The following is a 27,357-nucleotide window of genomic DNA, read 5'->3' as shown; positions in this document are numbered from 1 at the left end:
TCTCTCCTCGACTAGTTTCCATCCGTTGCTTCTTGTCCTGCTTTCAGGTGCTTTGGAGAATAGCTTGACTCCCTCTTCTTTGTGGCAGCCCCTGAGATATTGGAACACTGTTATCATGTCACCCCTAGTCCTTCTCTTCATTAAACTAGGCATATCCAATTCCAGCAACCGTTCCCTATATGTTTTAGCCTTCAGTTTCAGTTTATAAAGAGGAAACTAATTTAGTCAAAGCAAACAAGTATTCAGATTTTCCTGCCGTCGTGCAGCACCGCGCGCTGGAAGGAAAATCCCCAGTAATTGGGAATACACTTTTTTTCCGGAGAAGAACCGGTAGGGGGGACGAAAGTGGTCAGCTGACATCTTCTCTTTCACGTGATTTTCCTCACAATATGGCTGCGCCCAGGCATAATTTACTTTGGGTGGTTTACGCTTGCTGGCTCCTGTGGCTACGGTCCGCAGAGTGCTTAGACGGCAGCGAAGGAAAAGAAAAGCCCGGGGAAGAGGAGGATCAAGGAGCCTGTGGTTGCAGCAACAGTCGGGCAAGCGGCGCGGAAGGAGCTGCACGGAAATACTCTCTGGAGGCGAATGTTTCCCAGCAGCCAAATAATCGCCGTGGAGATGACCGCTCGAAAAACGAGGGTATGAAGGTAAGTAAACGAGACGTTAGGTTGGTGGTTTTAATGAGGAATGAAGATGTAATGATGGGATGGCGAACAGCGGGTGTAACAGCGTTGCTAGAGCGTGTGACATAACTTTAAACATGATTGCTAGATGTATCTTTCAGTTCAGTGTTTCTTATCGTATGTGCGATAAGAAAAAAAATAAAGAACACCCATCTCAGTCACGTGTAGCACCTGCAAGCCAGTTTATAGCTCAAGCCTCATGCCCAGAGGTTTCTGCTTTCCAGCCTTCTGTAACCTGGCATTATCCAACTCTGTTGGATTTCACCCAGGTCTAGATTAAGACACGCTGAAGCTCTAAACTATGTGAAGTTTTATGCTAACTCATATTAAAAAGGCATTATAACAAAAGGATAATTGAAAATAAGAAAGGCATGCCTGAGTACCAACTTGGCAAGGATCCAGGTCAAACCAATATGCTTAGCCAAATCAGTTACCTTGAAAAATCCTATTTGCAGTAGGAATACTTTCAGCTGAAAATATGCTGTGTCTTTTTTCAGCTTTTAGAGATGATAATGTAAAAGAAACACGAGCTGTTACACAGTTGCGCCCTAATACATTTAAAAAAAAATCACATAAATTGGCATTATTTCTGCTTTGTATCTTAGCCAAGGTGACACTGAGTGGGGGTGAGATTATACATTCAGGTTGAGGAAAGCAAGGGAAGATGGTTTTTTTTTCTGTTGGGTCATATGGATTAGAGAATTGAAAATGTGTAAGTGAGAAAAGTACTGCAATAGAATGGTGACAGAGGAGGACGAGAGAGTTGGAAAACTGGGTTACCTGAGCAAAAGAAGTATAAGGGATCCTGAAACTACCCATTACAAGAGAAGCCAATAATCTGGCCCTTGCATATATGGCATGGAAGATATGGAAGTTGCTGGTGTTTGTGAGGTTTGGGTGGAAGCAGCTGTGCAGAAAACCATTAATCTGTTAAGGCCCTAGATAGGTATTGTGCTACTAAGGAACATCATTTGCAGTGGCAGGAGTGGGATCCATGAAAAGAAAAACTTTCATATCTACAATGTTTGAAGAATTGTGGACAATGTGATAGTTGCTGTTACAGTTTATCATGCAGATGAGCAGTCCAAATGCCAAAAGCAAGGGCTGAAGAGTAGTTGAAAGTATGTTCTAGAAAGTTGGTAAAAGTGGAAGAGGCATAAAAGTGAATGCCATAAGCTAGTTCTGACAGATATTACAGTAGATTGGATTGGAGGAAGAACAGATGCGAAAATTTATGATGAGAACAATTTGTGACAGAGTGGTAATGAAGTACTCTTCTTGGATTGAGAGTTAAAAGGAAGTCTGCATCTGTTAAATTCAAGTGAGAGCAAGTTGGTAGAAGTTGGAATAGGATGGCTGCAGTGGGACCCAGCCAAAAGCAGCCATGTGGGATGGATTTTTTGATATGTTGCAGCATGTAACATTCTATGCATGGGGTAAAGTAATAGTGTTCCCATGAGCAGCCCCTTCCTTTTTCTATATGAGTTGTGATGTCTCATCACCATCAATCGCTACTCTCCAAAAGCAACCAACGCCACATATGGGAGTTGAATTGCAAAACATCTGTAAGGTATTATGTTGGAGAATGCTGACTTAGACTGGTCTGGTCACTGGATATTCTAGCATCTAATTCCAAAACATTAATCAGAAAATACTGTAAAAATATTTTAACTTTCATGTATGTGTGCTTTTATTACATGAAACATCTGGAGATTTTTAAATATAATTTTATAAATCAAGATATGCACTATTTATTTATAAATTGATGCTTCTCCTCAGCCAATGTGGAAATGGAAACATTGCAAAATATATACTTTTAAATTTTGGAGTTACTGTGTGTGTATTCAGCAAACTGTGGATTAATCAGCTAACCATAGTTAAGCAAGACATGGCATAGTGTATAAACCCAGCATAAGTACTAATAGATCAGGAAAGGGATATGGTGGAGGACTGATCTGAGGATCAAAGATCACTTGAGGGCTTCCATTTGCTTCCTGGCAATTTGTGCTGTGATGTGAAGGGAGGTCAGAGTCAGTATTTTGCCCCTCCCTGTTCAGCAGCGGGCAGAGATCAAAGTCTTCACCCCCACTGCTATAGCTCAGAGTTTCTTGGAAGACATAGACATATTTCTTCAGGGATTTAATTTAATCTTTTTAAATTGTTTTAATTTTTGTATCGTTGTTTTAAGTACCCTGTAAACCTCCCTGAGTCCTACGGGAAAGGGCGGTATATAAATTCAATAAAATTCAAATTCAAATAGTGCTCTGGTTGATCCTTCAAGGAAGAACTTTAATCCCTTCAGTACCAAGCGGAGAATGCTATTTTCTCTTCCTGCTTGAGGATCAGTAGGCTCAGAGATATGAAATTATCCTTGCATATTACATAAAATAGGGAAGAGTGTTTTCCCCTTAATCCTATGGAATATTTTTGATCAGGAGATGGATTATATATTTAGTTCACATCTGGAACATGTATATTCATTCTGTTTTCACCTATGTAACTGTGATATTTAACAGCTTTCCAAGTGTAATTCCTCCCCTTTGCACTATTTAATCAAGAACAAAACACAGTGAATGTAATTTATTTGAACATATATCATAAACATATCATCAAATCAAACTGAGCTTTTATTGATTACATCCTTGCAATTTTTCTGGCACCATGATGGAGGTTATTTTCCATTCTTTTTTTCCCGGATTTTGTTTTAATGATCTAGGCTTGGCCTAGGTCAGAGGTAGGCAACCTCGGCTCTTTTATGACTCATGGACTTCAACTTCCAGAATTCCTCAGATGACCAGTGCCATAAACTAGTCTTGATGGGCATTAGCAGAGCAGATTGAATCTTTTGGGCACAGGGACCAGTTACATGGAGAAAGGTTTTTCCATGGACTGGAGAGTGTGTGGTTTTGTGTGCTGCCTGCATCTCGCAGAAAGGGCTTTGCTTATTTGTGCGGACCGATTGCTGGCATGCTGCAGCCCGGTACCGGTCCACAGACTGGGGGTTGGGGACTCCTGATCTAGAGTGCTCTGTATTGTGATAGCCTGCCATATACTACCTTTATGTTGCTCTACATCCATTTAATACTCCCGTTCCTTTTCTTAGATTCCTTTTAAATATATCCTTCTGTTTTATATCTTGTAGCATTATTATTTTTTAGATTCTGGTGTATTTTTAGTTGTTTTTTTTTAAATTGTATCTGTCATGCCTCCGTCAGAGCCTGAATCTGCTGAGGAAAATGAGCTGGAACTGGAGCCAATGGAGGTAGAGGGAGAGGTGTCTGTGTCTTCAGAGGAATGTGGGGAAGAGCAGGTTGAGGCAGGCTAGGGCCCTTCAGGATTGGGACAGGATAAACATGAGAGACAGAGCTGAGGTGATAAGCAAGGGCCACCCCCACCTGATCCTAGAGCACGCAGAGTGGAGAGAAGGAAGGAACAACGCAGGCAGGCTCAACTACTTGGGAGGAGAGTGCCCTGCCCCTCTCCACAAGGCACACCTGGAGACTGAGACTTAAGGAGCCGCTGTGGCGAGGGGCATTTGTCGGGAATAAACGCTGAATTCTTGTAGGTTTGTGTGGTGTTGCTGATCTTGGAAACAGCTCTCTGATCTCTTGTTCGGTGTTGTGATTTCTGCTTGGAAACCCGAAACTCTGACCTTTGGACTGGCTGACAAACTTAATTTGTGTTCAAAGATTGTATTTTGGCTTCTCCTCTGAAACTGCTCAGGCAAGCTTGTATTTCTACAGACTCGTTAGATTTTGGATGTATGTTTCATTCCTTGTTATCTACGTGGCCTTGAGTAAATTACTCTTCTAATCTGACTGAATGTGAAACTACTTGCAGCCAGAGGCTGCTGAAGGTGTGTGTGTCTTACTTTGTTCTGGGGCTTGCCAGAAACGTGGGAGCATTTGGGGAAAATTTGGAGCAATTAAAGGGTGATTTGAATTGCCAGCTGATTGCATTGCCTCTGTGCCATGCTCTGGGTCATCACAGTATCCCACCCTTCTTAAGATGGTCTTTGAGCATAATAAAGATTTGATTTGATTTGATTTGATTAATATGATATAATAAATAAAAGACCTTTCAAAATATAAATCAGCTTTGGAATTAAATTTATTTTGATCACGTTTTTATTATCACAAATATTAGGAATTCTGTCTCCTAGTTTAATTGGTATCGACACAGAGGATAAACTCAGATGATTTGAAACCAAGAAATTATCAACTGGGAATTCTTACACCAAGATAAATAAAAACATTTTTTATACATTGTGTTTGTTATTACTATGACACAGTAGCATCAAGTCAGATTTACTCCAAAATTATAATAAGCAAATTTATGTATTAATCAAATTTGTTTAGGAATAGCCATTCTGGTCTATCTCTAATTGCCTTGTGGCAAGATGGGTGACAAATTTAATTTAATCTAAAAAGAAGAATTTTCCTCCTTCCTCCCATAATTATATTAAAATTAGCATATCTTCTAATTGTAAAGGCAGGCAGACAGACAGGAAGGAAGCTTTGTGTGTACTTTTGTCACATTGCAGTTCTTTCCATCTTTGATTTCCTCCTACTCCCAGCCTTCTGCCTTACAAGCTTGCAGGGCCAGCTATTTGTAACAGATGGGGCCATCATCTCTGCTTCAGAAAAAATAGAGCAAGGTATAATCTCAAGAAGTCTCTAACCTGCCTTCTGAAAGTGTCTTTCAAACCAGATTTTAGTTAATTATCGCCCACATTTATTATTTATATAAGTAACTCAAGACAGCAAACATACCTAATACTCCTCCTTCCTCCATCACAACAGCCCTGTGAGGTGATTTCAACTGAGAGAGAGAGTAATTGGCCCAAAGTCACCTAGCTGGCTTTCATGCTGAGGTGGGACTAGAATTCACAATCTCCTGTTTTTTAGCTGGTGCCTTAACCACTGGACCAAGATACTGAAATATACTCATGGAAGATGGGAGGAGGGGAGATCAAAAGTTTGGTGAGTGTCTTTATTTTGAGTGGAGAATTAACCAACCTTCATGTTCAATAGTAATATTAATAACTATAAATATTGGAACTATTAGATCAGGGCTTTTCAACCAGTGGTACGTGTACCACTGGTGGTATGCGAGCACCTGGCTGGTGGTACGTGGCATCGCCTTCCCTCCCTACCTCCCTCCACCTCCCCCCTACTCCTTCCCAGCTTACTTGCTGCCGGGAAACATGCTGCTGCAGGAACCTACCAGGCAGCGCGAAGAGCGCAGGCGCAGAGTGAGGCCCCGCCCTCCCCTGGGACTCATTGTGCAGCAACCATGTTGTCCTTCCCCCAGAAGCAAGCGCGAGCCTGAACAGGACAGAGCCATCCACTCTCTCGGCAGGTAGGTGTTTGCATCCACTCACGTCCATCTTCTTTTCCTCCCCCCCCGCGAGCTTGTGATACCCCTCACAGCCCTCACATTGCTTTCCTCCTAGGGCTCAAGAGATTTTCCCCTCTCCTCTTCCTGATGTGCAATGCAAAGGGGAAAGCAAAGCGGCCAGATGGCGCACACCCTCCCTGAGGATTCATCCTGTGGCAGCAGGTGGGAATCGAGGCCCATGTTTGTTTTCCTGATGCGCGCCAGGGCAGGTGAAGCCATCAGAACGCGGGTGTGGAGAGAAAAACATGCCTGACTCCCTCCCCCCCCCCCACTCTTGGCAACTCCGTACAGCTGGCCCTGACCTCCGCCGACTGGAGCCCATTGGCGGAGGTCTAGGCCAGCTGTATGGAATCGCCAGCTGATCTGTATGGCCAGGCCCGACCTCTGCAAGTGGAAAGCAAGGGAGATTGCCAAGAGCACGAATTGGCACGTGCTGAGAAACGCCGATCTTGTGCTGCTGCAATCTCCCTCGCTCCGTTTCAGCTTGCCTTGCTGCAAGAGAAAGCAAGCTGAAATGGAGCGAAGGAGATTGTCAGGAACACGAATTGGCTGATCTTGCGCTGCTGCAATCTCCCTCACTCGGTTTCAGCTTGCCTTGCTGCAAGAGAAAGCAAGTTGAAACGCAGCGAAGGAGATTGCTAGGAACACGAATTGGCCGATCTCGCGCTGCTGCAATCTCCCTCACTTGGTTTCAGCTTGCCTTGCTGCAAGAGAAAGCAAGCTGAAACGCAGCGAGGGAGATGAATGTGAATCGGCCAATCTCGTGCTGCTGCAATTTCCCTCGCTCCGTTTCAGCTTGCTTTCTGTTGCAGCAAGGCAAGCTGAAACTGAGTGAGGGAGATTGCAGCAGTGCGAGATCGGTGTTTCTCAGCATGTGCCGATTTGTGTTCCTGGCAATCTCTCTCGCTCGGTTTCGCTTGCTTTCTGCAAGAGAAAGCCAGGCTGCAGGGGTGCTGCTCTAGTGCGGAGAGGGAGAGGCCAGTCCCCATTCGGCCTGCCAGCCCCGAGAGAGCCCCGTGCGAGTGGCTCGCCAGCTGCCGAATCCTGGCTTTCGAGCAGGAGCAGCCTTGCCCTGCTTGCCCTTAGTTGGCACCGGGAGCAGCCACTGCCACCCGCCCTGCTTTTTGCAAGCCCTGCTATGCCGCTGCTGCAGGTTTCCAGCAGCGGGAGGCTCCGGGATGAGGGCCTGTCGGCGCTGCGGGGCCCGCCCTGGGAAAGGTGGAAGCGCAGCTGTAGTCCGGGACGGTCAACCACTCTGAGCCCTGGCTGGCTGGCTTTGTGCCTCCATCCCCCAAGAGCAGCTGGTTGTGAGTTGCTAGTGTGCGCTTCCCTGAGTGCGCCTCATCCCCGGATCTCCCCCCACCAGGGACTCCGGCCGTGTCTGCAGAAGGCGAGCGGGGCGAAGGGTGCTTTGGTGCGTCTTCCATCTCTCCCGTGTGAAGGGCGCCTTCCTGCCCCGCGGTCCACAGCAGCATTGTTGGCATGTGTGGATTGACTCTGAGCGAATACGAGGTGTTTCTGTTGCTGGAATAAAGCTTATTAAATGAGCTAGCAACCACCAAGTATCATTGATAGATCTTCCCCAACTTTCCTCCGGTGCTTCATAAAGAGTTAAGTGGGCATCAGGTTTCTTGGTAAAAATGGATTTGGAAGGAAGGAAAGAAAGAAATGACAATGGGAGGGAGGGAAGGAGGAAAGGACAAAGAGGAAGGAAAGGAAGAAAGGAAGAAAAGAAGGAAGGGACGTTGGGAGAGAGGGAGGGAGGGAGAGAAAAATATAGAGGGAGAGAAAGAGAAATGGAGAGAAAGGAAGAGAGAGCGAAAGAGAGGGAGAGAGAAGGAGAAAGATAGGGAGGGAGAAAAAGAAATAGAGGGAGAGAGAGAAAATAAAGAGGGAGAGAGGGAGAGAGAAGGAGAAAGAAAGGGAGGGAAATAGAGGGAGAGAGAGGGAGAAAGAGAGAGGGAAAGAGAGAGAGGGAGAAAGAGGGAAAGAGAAGGAGAAAGAAAGAGAGGGAAATAGAGGGAGAGAGAGAAAGAGGGAGAAATAGAGAGAGGGAAAGAAATAGGGAGAGAAAGAGAAAGAGGGGGAGAGAGAGGGAGAGAAAGAGAGGGAGAAAAATTAAATTAGTAACATGATTGTTAAGTGAATCTGGTTTCCCCACTATCTTTGCTTGTCAGAAGATTGCAAAAGGAGATCACATGACCCTGGAACAATGTGACCATCATAAATATGAATCGATTACCAAGCATCTGAATGTAAATCACATGACCCTGGGGATGCTGCAATGGTCATAAGTGTGAAAAATGGTCATAAGTCACTTTTTTCAGTGGCATCGTAACTTTGAACAGTCCCTAAGTGAATTGTTGTAAGTCGAGGACTACCTGTACTTTATCATTTTTTTCCTTTTTTTTTTGGTCACTCTTTTGACACCTTGCTGGGCGACTGGTGGTACTCGGACATTGCCTTGTCCTAAAACTGGTACAATGGGTGAAAATGTTGAAAAGCCCTGTATTAGATTTATACCAGTGGAGTATTCTGGGAATTGAAGTGCCCATATCTTAAAGATGCCAGGGGTTGAAAAACATAGATTTACGTTTATATCTAAAATAGCCTGTTTGGATACATGATGAAAGCTTACTACAATAGAATTCTAAGGCAATGTTGAGCCATGTCACATCCAATTCCTTCTCCTCCTCCTCCTCCTCCTCCTCCTCCTCCTCCTCCTCCTCCTCCTCCCTCTTTCTTCTCCTGACTCTTCCTCTTCTTTTTCCTTCCTCTTCCTTATCCTCTTCCTTCTCTTTTCTGCATGTTGACAATATTAAGCAAGACTCTGCACTGATTCTTCACTCTAGGTTGATTTAATCCCCAAAGATTTGAAATTCTGCTTTCTTGTGTTTTCCAAAAGCAACTAAAGGTGAGCTATTAATTTTTGGATACCTGCTCAGCTTGGAACAAGGACTTCAATTGTCACCTGTCAGGAAAAAAGTTAAAGATGTCAGAGCATGCACAGTCTTACTGCGCTGAGATAACCCAGGAGTAAATACAGTAAACAGTGGTTTGTATTAAATAGTGGTTTATATTACACTATCTTTAAACAAAATACATACACGTGGTAATACAGCAAACTCCAAAACACAGCAGTTACAGCAGGAAACTGAGGAGAGAGAGACCACAGCAGTAAAAGCTTTCCCTTTTATACTCAGGCTCTTAAAGGGATACAGACACAGACCCTGCTGAGTCATTCCTATCATTGCATCATCCACCTTACATTGCATCATTACATAAGTTGTTTAGTTATTAAATTATTATCCTGACAGACTGCATATCTGCTCCATTGTAATGTGTTTTGTTTAGATCAAAAGAAAGAAAAATAGGCACAGAAAAAAATATTAAGGAATTAATTAAGTAAAGTTAAGAAATTAAATTTAGAAAATTTTGCCCTTCCCAGATGTTGGATTATGTTAACACTGATTTCTGTGTACTTAAACACCTGCTGCTCATTAGCAAAGTGGAAACATGGCTAATCTCATATCTACTCCAATCTTTAGGAATAAATAGACTCTCACTGAAAGTGCTTGTGCAAGTGTATATTTTTTTTATTTTCTGTTCCAAGCTTTGGGCATAACAGTTCACTTTCTTGTGCATCTTTTTAAAATAGCTTTACATAAGAAAACTGCTGTAACTTCTTGTCTATGTTGAGGAGAACTCTGCTTATTAAATTTCTTGTTAAGGTGCCATTTAAAGGCATAAGAGTCCTGTTGAATATAGCAATAGCACTTAAGACTTACATAGTGCTCCATAGTGCTTTACAGCACTCTCTGAGTGGCTTACATCAGTATATTGCAATTTCTTTGCCCAAAGACCTAGATAGTTCTTTTATATACTTGAAGCTGGTTACATTTCTTAGCTGGATGTCGTCAACAGTGATTTTTGCTTCCACAGGCTTGATATTTAGCACGGACTAATAAAGTACTTCAGTCTTGTTCAGGCTGATAATCAAACCAAAGAGCGTAGCAGTGTCTGTGAATTTGTTCAGCATCAACTATAGATCATTGTCTTTGTGGGCCAGAAGTGCACAGTCATTAGCAAAGAGGGTTTCTTGAAAGACTGTATGGAGGCATTTTGTCTGTGCATTCAAACAGCAAAGGTCAAAGACAGAGATATCCAATCAGTATCTGATGTACACACCCTCTTTCAATCCCTGGACAGCACATGACAACATGCAACATGCAAGAACAAATTGAACGGGACCAGGTCTAGCTCACAACCGTGTTTTACCCAATGGGAAATAGCAAATGCAGCCTGTGTATCACTGTTGTAAAGAACCTGTCCTGTCATACCATTGTGGACTAGTTGAATCAACTGGATGAATTTACCCAGGCTTCCATGACATCTCAGGATGATCCAGAGAGCCTCTCTGTTTATAGTGTCAAATGCCTTTGTCAGTTCAATGAAGACAGAGTAAAGAAGCTTGTTCTGCTCAATGCCCTTCTCCTGGACTTCCCTCATGGCAAATATTTATTTATTTATTTTATTTATTTATTAGTTTTTATAAACCGCCCTTCTCCCGAGGGACTCGGGGCGGTGTACAGAGGAAGGAAGGTACACAGATCGAACAATAAAAATAATAAGAAACACTAATGAACACAAACTGGGACCCCAATTAACGCTATCATGCCAGGCCGGCCTGCTGGAACAGGAAAGTTTTTAAGTCGCGACGGAAGGTACGGAGGTCAGGGGCCATCCGGATCTCGGTTGGTAAGCTGTTCCAGAGGGCTGGCGCACCCACTGAGAATGCCCTCCCCCTGGGGGCCACCAGCCGACATTCCTTGAGCGGTGGCACCCTGAGGAGGCCCTCTCTGTGGGAGCGCACAGGACGGTGGGGTGCTGACATTGGCAGAAGGTGCTCCCGTAGGTAGTCCGGACCCATGCCATGTAGGGCTTTGTATGTCATTGTTAGCACCTTGAACTTCACACGGAAGGCAACCGGAAGCCAGTGCAGCGCACGGAGGAGAGGTGTGATATGGGAGTATCGGGAGGCTCCCAAGAGTGTCCGTGCCGCCGCACTTTGCACCAGTTGAAGCTTCCGAGTGGATCTCAAGGGCAGCCCCATGTAGAGAGCGTTACAATAGTCTAGGCGAGAGGTCACAAGGGCATGGGTGACTGTACGTAAGGCATCCAGGTCCAGATAAGGCCGTAGTTGGCGCACTAGTCGAACCCGGGAGAAGGCCCCCTTGGTCACAGCTCCAATGTGGTCTTCCAGGGAGAGCTGCGAGTCTAGGAGGACACCCAGGTTGCGGGCCCTATCAACAGGGGGAAGTAACTTGTCCCCAATGTTAAGCAGTGGGACGTTCTGAATCTCCTGACTTGCCGGTACGTACAGCCATTCAGTCTTGTCCGGGTTCAGTTGAAGCCTGTTTCTCCCCATCCATTCCCGGACCGCTTTCAGGCAGCGGGACATCACGTCTAGGGCATCACTGATATTGTTTGGAGTTGAGATAAAAAGCTGGGTGTCATCAGCATACTGATGGTACCCTACTCCAAAACTGCGAATGATCTCACCCAGTGGTTTCATGTAGATGTTGAACAGGAGAGGCGAGAGGACCGACCCCTGAGGGACTCCGCAAGCGAGAGGCCTCGGGGTCGACCTCTGTCCCCCTGTCAGCACCGACTGCGAGCGACCCTGGAGAAAGGAGGAGAACCAACGCAGAACCGTGCCTCCCACTCCCAGTCCCCTGAGGCGTCGCAGCAAGATACCATGGTCGATGGTATCGAAAGCCGCCGAGAGGTCTAATAAGACTAGGACAGAGGAATGGCCCCTGTCCCGGGCTCTCCAGAGATCATTCATCAGAGCGACCAATGCCGTCTCCGTGCTGTAGCCCGGCCTGAAACCCGATTGGTACGGGTCTAGATAAACCGCTTCATCCAGGATCTGAGGAAGTTGGTGCGCCACCACGCTCTCAACAACCTTCGCAAGGAAGCGAAGATTGGAGACTGGACGAAAGTTATTCAAAGAGGATGGGTCCAAGGTGGGCTTCTTGAGGAGAGGTCTCACCACCGCCTCCTTCAAGGCGGTGGGGAAGTGACCCTCACTCAGAGAAGCAGAGATGACCGCTAGGAACCAGCCTCGTGTCGCCTCTCGAGCTGCATAGGCCAGCCAGGAAGGGCACGGGTCCAGTAAGCATGTGGAGGAGCTCAACCTTCTCATAATCCTGTCCACTTCCTTAGGAGTTACAGGATCAAATTCTTCCCAGATGACGTCGACAAGACTGTCCATGTCTTGTTCTTCCATCTCAGCCCAGTTGGAGTCCAGACCAGTTCGAATCCGAGCGATTTTATCCAGCAGATATTGACCAAATTCCTCGGCTCGACCCTGCAAGGGTTCCTCCCTCACCTCTTGGTTTAATAGGGAGCGAGTCACCCTGAACAAGGCAGCCGGGCGATTATCTGCGGACGCGATGAGGGTGGAAAAGTAGTTGGATTTTGCCACCCTTATCGCAGCGAGATAAGACCTGGTGAGGATTCTTAGTCGCAATCGGTCGGATTCGGATCGACTGGACCTCCAACGGCTCTCTAGGCCCCGTCTCCGACGCTTCATCTCCCGGAGCTCCTCGGTGAACCATGGGGCTCGCTGGGATCTGCGCCGGGTCAGAGGCCGCAAGGGTACAACTCGGTCCAGAGCCTCCGTGGCTGCCTTTTCCCAGGCTTCCACTAAGGCATCCGCCGAGCTGTGAGCAGGGGGTGCATGCGAGTCCCTAAGCGCTGCCTGGAACTTATCAGGGTCCATTAGGCGCCTAGGGCGGTACCATCTGACTGGCACCGTGCACCCACGGTGGGGGGTGGCAAGGGGGAAGTCTAGCCGCAGGAGGTGGTGATCGGTCCATGACAGGGGTGTAACAGTTGTGGCACCCCCACCGACATCATCACGCCACCGTCCAGACAAGAACACCAAGTCTGGGTTGTGGCCTCTCTCATGAGTCGGCCCAGAAATTATTTGCAACAGGTCCATGGCCGTCATGGAAGCCATGAACTCCCGAGCCAGTTCGGACGATCCTCCCAGGGACGGTAGATTAAAGTCGCCCAAGACCATGAGTCTTGGGAATTCAACCACCAACCCTGAGAGGACATCGAGTAGCTCGGGTAGGGCCGCCGCTGCACGATTAGGTGGTAGGTACGCCAGCAGCAGACCCAACTGCGCCCCTGGGCCGAATCTCAGTAGGAGAGACTCAATATCATATCTGCTATACTCCATTCTGGCCAAAAGCCACAATGCGCCTCCAGCAGGTTCTTCTCCAAGACAGTGACAAGTCTGTTCAGGAGAATGTGGGCAAAGAGTTTGCCTGCAATGAACAGCAGTGAGACACCACTGTAGTTTCTGCAATCTGATTTGCTTCCTTTTTTTTTACACAGAGCCACAATGAGGATATCATGGAAGTCCTCCAGCATCTCCCCTATCAACAAAATGTCTTCCAAGATGTCTTGGAAAGGCTGCAAGGCATTTTGGTCTAGTGAATTGTTGATCTCAGAAGGAATGGCATTCTGTCCTGTTGTTTTGAGTTCATCTGGGAGATAGCTTTCTTGATCTCACGAGGAGAGGGAGGCAGGTAGCTCTTTTGTAAGAATTCCACATTGATCCACTGGACCCTCCAAAGTTGGGAGTCCCTGTCTTATCAATAATATCTGCCTTTAAAAGGAATGCACGTGGTCACATTTGCTTAGAAATTTACTCCTGCTTATATAACTTGGTTATATTTATGTTCTGTACCAGCCTGCTACCGGCCCTGCAGAAAAGGCAGGGACAACCCCTTTACAAATGGCAAGAGGCTGGAATAAAGCCTGCCAAATTTATTAACATAAAACAGACACCAACCATGAAACAGGAGCTATGAAACAGGAACTGTCAGAATGTCAGAATGTCTGACACTATCTGTCATTAGCCACTACATATGATTTGCAATTGCAGTTATGAGACATATGTTGAATTTGCAGATCTCACAGCTGAAATTCCTGACCAGTCATTTGGACTTTCTTCATCATCTCTTACTTTTTGTACCCCTGCTCTTTCTGCCTAATCACACAGGTTTTCTGGACATGGGGTTGTTGGTTTTTTTATGTTTTGTTACTGCAGTTCACTGAGTTGTCGCAGTAAATTGAAGTATGTTTCACCCGGTATCTTTCTTTCTTATTTATTTATTTATTTATTTATTTATTTATTTATTTATTTATTTATTAAATTTATGTGATGGCCATTCGTTGGCTGATGACATTCTAGACTTTGAAGATATTGTCCAATAGTTATTTTTACATCCTGTAAGAAAAGATAGCGTCAGGCCCCCCCAAAATGTATCCTCAGTTATTTTAATTTTGTAGCTTTCTTTGTTGCCTGCCATTTTGTTGGGAGGGGAGAGCCTTTGAGGATGCTTTGCACTGTCTGCTTTGTTGCCTTGTTGCCCTTCCCCAAGGGGATGGAATATCTCACCCTTATCTGAGAAACGGGTTGTGCTTTGAGCCAGAAGATCTCGAAAGTGAGAGGGACCTTGAAGAGCCTGCCGAAAAGACTGGTTACTAAAACACGATGCCACCTGTGGGTTGGCTGGGATTCAAATGAACACTGGGACACTGGGGGGGGGGGAGGAGTATTGAATGCTGTTTTTAATATATCGCTTTGCAGGTTTTTCTCTCGGATCCCGCCTTGATTCCCTGCTGTCACAAGCCCCTAACAAAAGTTTCCTTTTGAGACAATGCTTGTTTCAAGAGTTCTGCTTTCTTGGGTAGCTTAGCTGAGATTGATTGATTGATTAAATTTATATGCCGCCCTTCTCCCTAAGGACTCAGGGCGGCTCACAACAATAAGAAATTAAGAAACATAAAGTACAAAAGTTAAAAAAGAATTAATAAATATGATAAATACATGACAATTTAACCCAATAAAAGCCTAATTTAAAACCATAATCAGTCCAGACCCGCTTGTTGAAATAACCAGGTCTTCAGGTCACGATGGAAGGACCGAAGGTCAGGGGCCATCTGCAGCTCCGGAGGCAGTTCATTCCAGAGGGTCGGCGTGCCCACAGAGAAGGCTCTCCCCCTGGGGGTCGCCAGCCGGCATTGCCTGGCCGATGGCACCCTGAGGAGGCCGACTCTGTGGGAGCGAACTGGGCGATAGATAAAGGAGGCATTTGAAGATTTAAACATATCTGAAAGGGTCTTCTTCAATTTGTAGATGGTCCATATTCCAGCTGGGGTGTTTACAATGGGAACTGATGAGCCCATTATAAAACAAGATGGAGAAGGGCCTGGAAGGAGAGTCCACATTGGTCGTTTTTTCATGGATCGCTACGAAGTCAGCAATGCAGAGTTTGAGAAGTTTGTGAATGCCACTGGCTATCTTACAGAGGTAAGTGAAAGAAATTGGTCTTTTTGCAAAGCAGTCTGGTTTGTGTCCAAATGGAGCTTGGGAGTTGGAGATAAATGTTGCTGCATCAGAGGAGTGGCTTTCCTCTTAGGCATCTGGTTGGCCTGAGAAAAAGAAAAGATATTCATCCACAAAAATCCCCAAATGTTATAAAATTGGCAAAAGTCTTTGGTATCCTTGGACATACTAGTAAAACCTAGCAGTGCCAGAAATTTACTTCGTATTGTCAATACATTAGAGGGACTTGGTCTTTTCAGAATGATAAAACCAATTCCCTGGATATATCTCTCTTATAACAATTACTCTAATTGTAGAATAAGAAAGGACCCTGCCACAAACAAGTCCCGAAGTTCTTCATTTGGAATCTGTATCCCCTAAAGATGTTTTGGAGCACACTGTACAAAGGAAAAGGAAAAACCCACACAAAGACATCCACATAACTTACTGAAAGTTGGCATGTTAGAAATGAACACTGTGTTTCTGGAGGGAAGATTTAAAATCCGCACAGAAGAAAAATACTTTTGCCCCACCCAACAAAAGAAAGGGCAATAAAGGCAACCTTAGTTAGTTATCAATAGCAGCTTAGAGGAGCTTGCTGAACAGTGTACCAACTTGTAAAGCAGGAGATACACTGCTGTAGAACTTGTAAAGTGCACCAATTTGTAAAGCAGGAGGTGCACTATTGAAGATTAAGGAGATCCTTTTTGATATGTCAACATTTATCTGCCACAGTCCTATAACAAGCAATAGCAACAAGCACCACTATTGCTTGTTATAGGACCATGCCAGACAAATGTTGGACATATCAGAAAGGGTATATCCTCCTTCATCTTCAACAGGTTACAGTCTATCTTCAGGTCACCATTATAGAGCTATGGGAGAAATCATGACTTGGGAAACTGCTCTTATTGTATATGATAGATGACAATTTGGTTCAGATTCAGGATACAGTATCAATCCAGGATGATAGAAGATTTCATCAAGTTTACTGTGTGGATGAAACCACCTCTTTGGGTCCATTTATTCCTCAATTGTCCACCTTTATCTAGGGCCAATAAGTTAGCCTTTGGTAAGCAACAGGTCTTAAACTCTTAGCAAGTGCTACATAATTTTGGCAGAAAAGTAGCATATGGAAATGTTTCATTAGTGTCTGTCAGGATGTCGGTGTCTTTCCCATTCAGTCAGTACTGCAAGGTTGCTGCTTAATGATCTGCCTTCCCCAGTGCATATTCCTCTAGATGACTTAGACTGCAACTTCTGATATTTACATGCAGTGCAGTCGTTAGCTATGCTGTCTGTAGGTATAATTGTTTAACTCTGCAGTTGTGAGTGGGTGATGTTCCATGAGAAGACCAAAAAAGCTATCAAAAAAGCAGTGATAAGCATGCCTTTTTTGTAAGCTTTCTATTTATTGGATCTTTATCAATAGCAATAGTACTTAAACTTATATACCACTTTATAGTATCTTTCAGCACCCTCTGGGCATTTTACAATGTCAACATACTGCCCTGAACAATCTGGGTCCTCATTTTACCAACTTCAGAAGGATGGAAGGCTGAGTCAACCTTGTGTCATGGTTCCGACAGATGAAACTCTTCAAAAGAACTTCGAGGCATTGTTTACCTTAAATAATCTTTTATGCGAGAAACAAAGTATTGGCACTACATAGTTGAAACCAAAAACTAAATTCCATTTCCCTGGATACAAAGTAGCAAAGTACAATTCCCTCCTCCAATAAACAGTCATAAATCACATTCCCCAATTTGCTTGAAGTGTGGGCTTTCTCCCCAGCTCTCCAGCCCGCCAAAACACTATCCGCTCTGGGCCCAATGTCCTTGGGTTCCCACAGCTAAGTTATTACAATATGAGGAAAGGTCTATTGTTTAAGTAGAAACTGAGAGTGAAGGAAACCCCAAAATCTCAAGCCAACTCCTTCAGGGGAACCCATGTTATTAACTTGGCTTGAAGTCTGTTAACAGGTAGCAAGTCTGATTTGGTGGGATTTAATCTGGGCTTGTCAATGGAGATTCTCAGTCATTCAGGTCATGGTTGTCACAAAGGTGGTTTTTTTTCCCCCAAAAGACATTTGTTTTTCCTTTTGAAAAAACTTTTTTGGGTCATTCTGGGCTTGTTTTTCCCCATTCATATTCTTACAGTCTCCGGCTAGCGGTACAAAAGTTCAAAACTTTATTGTTTATTAAAAGCATTAATAAAGAAGAAAAGCTAGAGAACCTAAATAAAGAGCTCAGGAAAGGAGATGAAAAAAAGATCAGTGTGCATATAATTCTAGCTCTTAAAGTCAAAATTAATTAGGGACCAAGTTCTAGGATGAGTTAGATAAATATAAATTTGCGATTGCAGAATTTTTATACTCCAGCAATGTGGCATTCAGGCTTGCTAATCTGTGACATATCACTCTTCTAATTTGTCTCTTATGATGTTAGCAAATGCTGTCCACGGTGTTTTCAACAGTCAAGAGGAATCAGCAGAGAATGAAGATTCTCAGGAGGCAGGATACTGAAGCAAAATGCCAAGCCCTATTTTACATTATTTCAATATAATGATGTTCAAATATGGGATACTGTGTCTGGCATCCCAAGCCAGTGTGCTGGAATGGGAACTAAATTTGTATACCCCTGGAAGGCAAAATCCTGGGATATGTTGACATTTAAAATATGTATCAGCCAAAAATAGTTACAATATTGATTCACCTGCCTATAATATTTAATAGCAAAATTTGTCCCAATGTGGGGTTTTTTAAAAAAAAACCTCAATATTGAATACTGAATGCTGTTAAATTACTTGGAGAGTATATTGAAGTAAAAGGGGTTTCTAAACTTTACTTAATTTTTAAGCTTTTGGAAATTAAGAATGGGCTTGGATTTGGTGATCAGTAGGAATCAGTGCCTAATATAATTATGGCTAATGAAATTTAGTTACATTAACAAGTGCTGCCATATTTTTTAATGGAGAAACTGCTGGGTAAAGTTTCAGCTTAGGAATGCATGCCTGGGTTTACGCATCCATCATAAGCTCTGTTTTCTTAGGTTTAGCATGTTTGAAATACATTCAGCTGAGAAATTCACTGCTATGTACATTTCAGTGCAGAACAGACCGTGGTATTTCACTAAAGCTGGAAGGATTATGCTGCAGTTATCTTTGAAATACTATAGATGCTGAGAATTCAGAATTCCTAATGTCGGTAGATTGAATATCTTTCTGTTATATGTTGCCACAGAGATAGACACTTCAAAATAGTATTGCCAGACAAAAATTAGGCAGTTCCAGAGAAGTGGATAAACTTCTTTTATAGCAGTCTTAAAATACTACTGCTTTCTAGCAATGTGAAAGACATCATCACTAGTTAGGGTATGTTTATTTCAAATGTATATATTATTACTTATCTGTTCCTGCATCCTCTGCTATTGCAGTATATGGATAGAACAAATTTATGACTCAATTGATCAGACATTTTTGCTTTTACTGGTGGGGAAAAAACCCACTTCTAAAATTACCTATACTTTTATTAGTTCAGAACACATATGACAAGGTTAACCTTCCCTCTGTATCTTTTACTTCCACCATCACACACCCAAACACACATCAAGCAATTAAGCTGCTTTTGCACACATTGACTGCTTTGTCATTTCAGTATGTGGTAGATGATCTACACTTTAAATTATCCAACTTTTAATAGACTTTTTTTTACTTAAACTTCCTTTGACAATTGTGTCTGTGGAAATTTTGAGTTAGAATTCCAAACAGAACAATTTTTTTTAAAACAACAACGTTACAATGGTGCTGCCTTCCTCCCTAGAACTGATATAATCTTAGTAGCCTGAGTCTGTGGGCAAAGGATGGGATGATGGACATTATTGATAATTTAGTAACAAGCAGAATTATGTACAACGATGATTGCAAGGAATAATATAGACAAATGGAAATTGTAGTTCAGAAAATAGAAAGCCACAAATTGCATGTCTCTGCTACAATTTCAAACACATAAAGCTGTCATGCTATTGGATCATTTGGTCTTGTATTATCTACATCTCTTGTAGTACATAATTTCTCAAGGTTGAGGACAGAGCAGGTTCCCAATGTAGTTATTTTAGATTTGCTGTCTCAGAGTATGTCAGAATCAGAACTCACGAGTTTCCTGATATTCCAGTAATGTCAGAACTCACTGGTCTTTGCTCTACCTTCCAAAAATACACATGCTGATAATGCAATATGTTCTCATTGTTTTATCATGTGTATTTATGATATGGTTACAAGCACATTATTTGGGTGCTGTTCCACTTGAAATACAATTATTAGTTAAAAGTAAACGCAAGTGATAAAAACAAGAAGCAAATATGGAGTTGACATGATAGAAACATACTGTGTATATATACATCTCTATGTTTCAAATCCCATTTTAGTGAAAAGCTGATTGAATCATGCTGCTTCCTAACTTATGCCAGTTTGAGTTATTCAATAATAAATATGTTACTAGATAAGAAAAGTGCATATATTTCATAGTTTTTGTTCTTTCCTACATCAGAATGTGACCCAGTTAGTAGAAATGGCAGTGGAAATGTTTATAGAACAGCCACTGACTGTTTCTGTTTCAGGAGTTTACATTTTAGTTCAGTGAGGAGCAATGTCTTTGAATAATGTAATGTTTTTATCCCAAAGGAGTGTGCTGTAAAATTATAACTGTTGGTTTTCAGGGTTGGAGGAGAAGGAAAATATACTATTTGAAGAGTATTCAGGTGGGAAATAATGTGTATTATTCCAATGTGCTATTGGGAAGGTAATTGCAACTTAACTGCTTGATTTGATTTCTTTCTTTCTTTCTTTCTTTCTTTCTTTCTTTCTTTCTTTCTTTCTTTCCTTCTTTCTTTTTCTTTCTTTCTTTCTTTCTCTCTCCCTCCCTCCCTCCCTCCCTCCCTCCCTTTTTCCCTTCCTCAGGCAGAAAAATTTGGTGATTCCTTTGTATTTGAAGGCATGTTGAGTGAAGAAATGAAGAAGGGGATTCATCAAGCTGTGAGTCATATATTAATATGTTTGTACCTATTCCAATGATTCAAAGTTACTGTTGTAACCCAATAATATATTTGGTTTTAAAAACTCATTACTATGCTGTGTGAGACTGCAGTAGTAAGCTTTTGACTAATTTTGAGAACAGCGTTAGTGTTGTGAAATTGTGCGTTCTAAGAGGAGATAGCAATGTAAAACCTCAGAAGTAAACAGGGTGACTTTCTGTCCTTTTTTGGCATGTTGTGGTGACCCATGTGATCTGCAATCACTACAAAGCTATATTCTTCCTTATAAATAGTAAGTGTTGTCATCTTTGTTTGACAGTCTTCACAGACTCAATGTTCAGAGGTCATAGGTATGTATGCCCACAGTACCAGTGCTGGTTTACATCCAAAGATGTGCAGTTACAACAAGGTCTGCACAGAATAAAACGAGTCTGTTCTGTACATTCATTTTGATTCCTTCCTTTTTCTCCTTACCCAGCCTTAAACCTGCTATGTTTAATTGTAATAATTGCTTCCCAAAATATGGTGCTAATCAGCTGACAAATGGCCTGGAAACTGACTCAAAAAAAGCTTTCAGAGAACCCACATTTGAAAAGACATTGCAGGATTGTGTGAAATCTTGTGCTAATACACATGTTGCTCAGAAGAGTGTATGACATATGCAAATAGAAGCACAGATCTGGATTTTATTTTATTTTATTATTTTATTTTATTCTATTTTATTTGTTGTGTAAAAAAACCACTCTTGTTCAGTATCCAAAACTGACCCTTTAGGTGAACTTCAGAATTTCTTTCCCCAAGGAGGGATGAAATCACTCAAAACAGGATCACTGAGAGATTATCAGCAGATGCAATAAGAATGGAGATATACAGAAATAGAGATAAAGATGGAGATAGAGAGTTAGATATCTCTCTATATCTCTATCTTTATCTGTATTCCTGTATATCTCCACTCTTATTGCAAATCTCTCTATCTCACAGAGAGAGAAGAGAGAGAATATATATTTTTAAAAGGTAGGATAATGTATTTTTATAAGGTAGGAACTATTGTATTGTTGCTTTTATTGATAATAGATATCATGTTCTTTATGTGTGTGTGTGTGTGTGTGTGTATATATGGATGGGTGTATATATATATATGGATGGGATGCGGTGGCTCAGTGGGTTAGGACGCTGAGCTTGTCGATCAGAAGGTCGGCAGTTTGGCGGGTCAAATCCCGAGTGCCGCGTAACAGAGTAAACGCCTGTTACTCGTCCCAGCTTCTGCCAACCTAGCAGTTCGAAAGCACGTAAAAATGCAAGTCGAAAAATAGGGACCACTAGGGTGGGAAGGTAACAGCATTCTGTGCGCCTTTGGCGTCTAGTCATGCCGGCCACATGACCACGGAGACGTCCTCGGACAAGTGCTGGCTCTTCGGCTTCGAAACGGAGATGAGCACCGGCCCCTAGAGTCATCTATATATAGAGAGAGATAGAGGCAGAGATAATTTATGGGAAGTAGATAAAATTCACAAACATCCTTGAAAAATGAAACTTGTATGTACAAATATGGCATGAAAGAACAGATCTTAATTCAAAATATTAAAATGACCCTTTCAGAGATGATCATTACAAGTGTGTATGTATATGTGTCTATATAAGTATTAAATATAACAAAATGAATCAAGGAAAACTGGACGTGGTCAAACAAGAGATGACAAGACTGAACATTGACATCTTAGGTATCAGCGAACTAAAATGGACAGGAATGGGTGAATTTAATTCAGATGACCATCAGGTATACTACTGTGGGCAAGAATCCTTCAGAAGAAATGGAGTAGCCTTCATAGTCAATAAAAGAGTAGGAAAAGCAATACTGGGATACAATCCTCAAAATGACAGAATGATCTCAGTTCGAATCCAAGGCAAACCATTCAATATCACAGTAGTCCAAGTCTATGCCCCAACCACCAGTGCTGAAGAGGATGAAATTGACCAGTTCTATGAAGCACTACAGCACCTTATAGAACTAACACCAAAAAATGATGTTCTTATCATCATGGGGGATTGGAATGCTAAAGTAGGAAGCCAAAAGATAACTGGAATAACAGGCAAGTTTGGCCTTGGAGTACAAAATGAAGCAGGGCACAGGCTGATAGAATTCTGTCAAGAGAATACGATGGTCATAGCAAACACTCTTTTCCAACAACCCAAGAGACGGCTCTACACATGGACATCACCAGATGGTCAACACAGAAATCAGATTGACTATATGCTCTGCAGCCAAAGATGGAGAAGCTCTATAAAGTCAGTAAAAACAAGACCAGGAGCTGACTGTGGCTCAGACCATGAGCTTCTCCTTGCAAAGTTTAGGCTTAAACTGAAGAAAGTAGGGAAAAGCACTAGGCCACTCAGGTATGAATTAAATCATATCCCTGTTGAATATACAGTAGAGGTGACAAATAGATTTAAGGAATTAGATCTGATAGACAGAGTGCCTGAAGAACTATGGACAGAGGTTCGCGACATTGTACAACAGGTAGCAACCAAAACCATCCCAAAGAAAAAGAAATGCAAGAAAGCAAAATGGCTGTCTGAGGAAGCTTTGCAAATAGCTGAGGGAAGCGAAAGGCAAGGGAGAAAAAGAAAGATACACCCAATTGAATGCAGAATTCCAGAGAATAGCTAGAAGAGATAAGAATGCCTTCTTAAATGAACAGTGCAAAGAAATAGAAGAAAACAATAGAATAGGGAGGACCAGAGATCTTTTTAAGAAAATTGGAGAAATGAAGGGAACGTTTAATGCAAAAATGGGCATGATAAAGGACCAAAATGGCAGGGACCTAACAGAGGCAGAAGAGATTAAGAAGAGGTGGCAAAATTACACAGAAGAACTATACAAGAATGAGCTTAACGTCCCTGATAATCACAATGAGGTGGTCACTGACCTCGAGCCAGACATCCTAGAATGTGAAGTGAAGTGGGCCTTAGAAAAGCTGAGCAACAACAAAGCTAGTGGAAGTGACAGTATTCCAGCTGAGCTATTCAAAATCTTAAAAGACAATGCAGTAAAAGTGCTACACTCAATTTGCCAGCAAATTTGGAAAACTCAACAATGGCCACAGGATTGGAAAAGATCAGTTTACATTCCAATTCCAAAGAAAGGCAGTGCCAAAGAATGTTCAAACTATCGCACCATTGCACTCATTTCTCATGCTAGTAAAGTCATGCTTAAAATCCTACAAGCTAGACTTCAGCAGTATGTGGATCGAGAACTACCAGAAGTACAGGCAGGATTTCGAAGAGGCAGAGGAACTAGAGATCAAATTGCCAACATACGCTGGATCATGGAGAAAGCTAGGGAGTTCCAGAAAAACATCTACTTCTGCTTCATTGACTATGCTAAAGCCTTTGATTGTGTGGATCATAACAAACTGTGGCAAGTTCTTAAAGAGATGGGAGTACCAGACCATCTTATTTGTCTCTTGAGAAACCTATATGCGGGTCAAGAAGCAACAGTGAGAACTGGACACGGAACCACTGATTGGTTCAAAATTGGGAAAGGAGTCCGGCAAGGCTGTATACTGTCACCCTGCCTATTTAACTTATATGCAGAGCACATCATGAGAAAGGCAGGGCTAGATGAATCAAAAGTTGGAATTAAGATTGCCGGAAGAAATATCAACAACCTAAGATACGCAGATGATACCACTCTAATGGCAGAAAGTGAAGAAGAACTAAAGAGCCTCTTGTTGCAGGTGAAGAAGGAGAGTGCAAAAGTTGGGTTGAAACTTAACATTAAGAAAACCAAGATCATGGCATCTGGCCCTCTCAATTCCTGGCAAATAGATGGGGAAGAAATGGAGGTAGTGACAGATTTTATTTTCCTGGGCTCCAAGATCACTGCAGATGGGGACTGTAGCCAAGAAATTAAAAGACGCTTGCTCCTTGGGAGGAAAGCCATGGCAAATCTAGACAGCACACTAAAAAGCAGAGACATCACCCTGTCAACAAAAGTGCGTATAGTCAAGGCTATGGTCTTCCCAGTTGCAATGTATGGCAGTGAAAGTTGGACCATAAGAAAGGCTGAGCGCCAAAGAATTGAGGCTTTTGAACTGTGGTGCTGGAGAAGACTCCTGCGAGTCCCTTGGACCGCAAGGCGATCAAACCGGTCAGTCCTAGAGGAGATCAATCCTGACTGCTCTTTAGAAGGCCAGATCCTGAAGCTAAAACTCAAGTACTTTGGCCACCTAATGAGAAGGAAGGACTCACTGGAGAAGAGCCTAATGCTGGGAAAGATCGAGGGCAATAGAAGAAGGGGACGACAGAGAATGAGGTGGCTGGATGGAGTCACTGAAGCAGTAGGCGTGAGCTTAAACGGACTCCAGAAGATGGTGGAGGACAGGAAGGCCTGGAGGAATGTTGTCCATGGGGTCGCGATGGGTCGGACACGACTTCGCAGCTAACAACAACAACAATGTATATGTGTCTATATAAGTATTAAATATAACAAAATGTAACAAAATCCACAAAATCTGAAAGCAGTAGGATTCCAAAACCAGGTTTTTGTGGATTTGGAGTCTTTAAAAACTGAAACAGTACGTATCATTGAATGCCTCCTGCTCCATTTGTTCTTTAAGAACATAGTAGAACAAGTATGCTACGCATCTTCTGGTATTGTCAGCATCACTGGATAACCTCCTGAATTATTTCCAAAAATCAAGGGCTAGCCCCTAAAAATCAATCAGATCTTCAGAAGTCAATCTTAATTTGAAGGGGATTTGATTTTTTTATCTGTTCAGTAGGGCAGTAACATAATAACTTCCAACATATGTTGGAAACCACTTGTGGTTTTTCAACTGCATTTTGGCAGTGTGTTGAAAGGTTCCAGGTGATTTAGTATTGTGGCAGATGATTAGTTGAAATTTCACTTGAGTGCTTCATCTTAACATGTTCCTTTTATGCACCCAAATGAAAATGTTATGCAAGGGAGTAAAAATAACACATTAAAGCACCATGTGGGGTTTTTTAAAGTAATTACATCCTGCAGTCTCTATGCTTTGTTGAAGACATATAATTTTTCAATAAAAAGAGAAGGAAGAAAACTTGAAAACTCTTTTAAGCCACAATATAGCCCACAGTTGATGGGATGTTTGGCTATAACATGGTATATGTGACAAATTCTATCTGTGTCTTCGGAAAAGACTGTTGATATTGTGTGAAGTTATACAACTTTCCTGTATAGGGCAATATGTATTGGTTTATTTTAAATTCAGCTTTGTGGTTGGAGAAAATGCTAATTTACTTTAGAACTGTTTGATTCCTTTCATGTATGTATTGATTTCTTCATGTTTGAATAGTTGGGAATCACCACGCTCAGAAACCTGAAAAACAGTATTAAATGTCTTTCTCGATGTAGTCTAAAACTAATCATGGAATTACTAGTAACTACAGAAAATTCAGTTTTAGGTACAAGTAGTCATCAACTTACAACCATTCATTTGGTGACTGTTCAAAGTCACAACAGCATTGGAAAAAGTGTCTTATGACTGTTTTTCACACTTATGACCATTGCAGCATCCCCATGTTCATGTGGTCAAAATTCAGACACTTGGCAACTGACACATATTTATGACAGGTGCAGTATCCCGGGGTGATGTAATATCTTTTGCGACCTGACAAGTAAAGTCAATGGGGAAGCCAGATTCACTTAACAACCATGTTACTAATTTAACAACTACAGTGATTACAACTGTGGCAAGAAAGGTTGTGAAATGGGGCAAAATTCACTTAACTATTGTCTCCTTTAGCAACAGAAAATTTGGTCTCAATTGTGATCGTAAATCGAGGGCTACCTGTGTAGGAAAGCATTTGTACTAATAAACTTGCATAAGTTAATGACAACATTAATTAACAAGTAATAACTTGCATAAGTTAATCAATAAAGGGCAGGGATGAGCAATGTATAGAATGCTTTTGGCCTTCCATCACCTTGTTTCAACCATCGAGCAAGACTGACATTAGCCCTTTGAGGCTGACCAGATCAGGAAACAGATTCCACAAGAAGACTAGAATTATTCTTTACCAAGAAAGACTTTTACAGCAGAATCTTGCAACCTGACTGGGTTTTCCCTCCCCTCCCTCTGAGGTCATTTATTCAAACATTCACACATGCTGCCCTGCTTAGTAACAATCATATTTCTCTTACTATTTTTAGGGACACGTGTGCCACACTTATTCTCACTATCCAAATCCACAGGGTCATAGTATTATACTCCCAGCCTGTGACTCGTGGAAGCTGGAGCAGGAATGATGCACAATCCTGTCTGCAGAGGGGACTGATAAGAGAACAAACCACTCAAACATTCAATGGGAACAGGTTCTTTTAGGATGGGGAAATACAAAAATGGTCCAGATTAGTTAACAAAATTAAATAGAGCTCTGTTCTGTCATTTAATATTCAGCTTACACCAGGTTGACCAGGCAATAAGGCGGAATCAGAACAATCAGATCTGGAGACAGAATAAAGCACTTGGACACAAAAGGGAGTATGATGGACACAGGAAGGACAGATGGGAAATGAAACACTTGCCGTCTCTCCAGATGGAACTGATGCAACCTTAGCCCCTTCAGAGTTCTGGTTTTTATACAGTCTGAATTGGTGGGCAGATTTCTGCTTTTTAGCTTACAGCCAGTGATCCTAAATGAAATTGTCTTGGCAACCTTGGCTCTCTGCCCAGAAATTCTCTGATTACTCTTCTCTGAGTAGGTCTTTCCAGCATCACTGATGAAGCCCTCTCTATCTTCATGCCTATACTGCGGTCATTTTCAAAGTAAATTTTTATTGCACTGGGAG

At 42.5% G+C, this 27,357-nt stretch overlaps 1 protein-coding gene across 1 annotated transcript in view; it reads left to right on the top strand.

Annotated features, from left to right (window-relative positions):
• Window positions 1–389: 389 nt before the first annotated feature.
• The window catches only part of SUMF1 (sulfatase modifying factor 1), a gene marked incomplete at its 5' end in the record, with an annotated part of 73,844 nt that continues 46,876 nt past the window's right edge, over window positions 390–27,357 (top strand). Inside the window, 3 exons of the mRNA XM_083354086.1 lie at window positions 390–647; window positions 15,304–15,477; window positions 20,449–20,523. Coding sequence (XP_083210212.1) covers window positions 390–647; window positions 15,304–15,477; window positions 20,449–20,523 — 507 coding nt within the window. The remainder of the gene's footprint in view (window positions 648–15,303; window positions 15,478–20,448; window positions 20,524–27,357) is intronic.

This window comes from Vipera ursinii, assembly GCF_947247035.1.
Source record: "Vipera ursinii genome assembly, chromosome: 2".
In the NCBI taxonomy this organism is placed as follows: Eukaryota; Metazoa; Chordata; class Lepidosauria; order Squamata; family Viperidae; genus Vipera; species Vipera ursinii.
The sequence above is the reverse complement of the archived record's forward strand: the minus strand, read 5'-3'. Positions and strand labels throughout refer to the sequence as shown.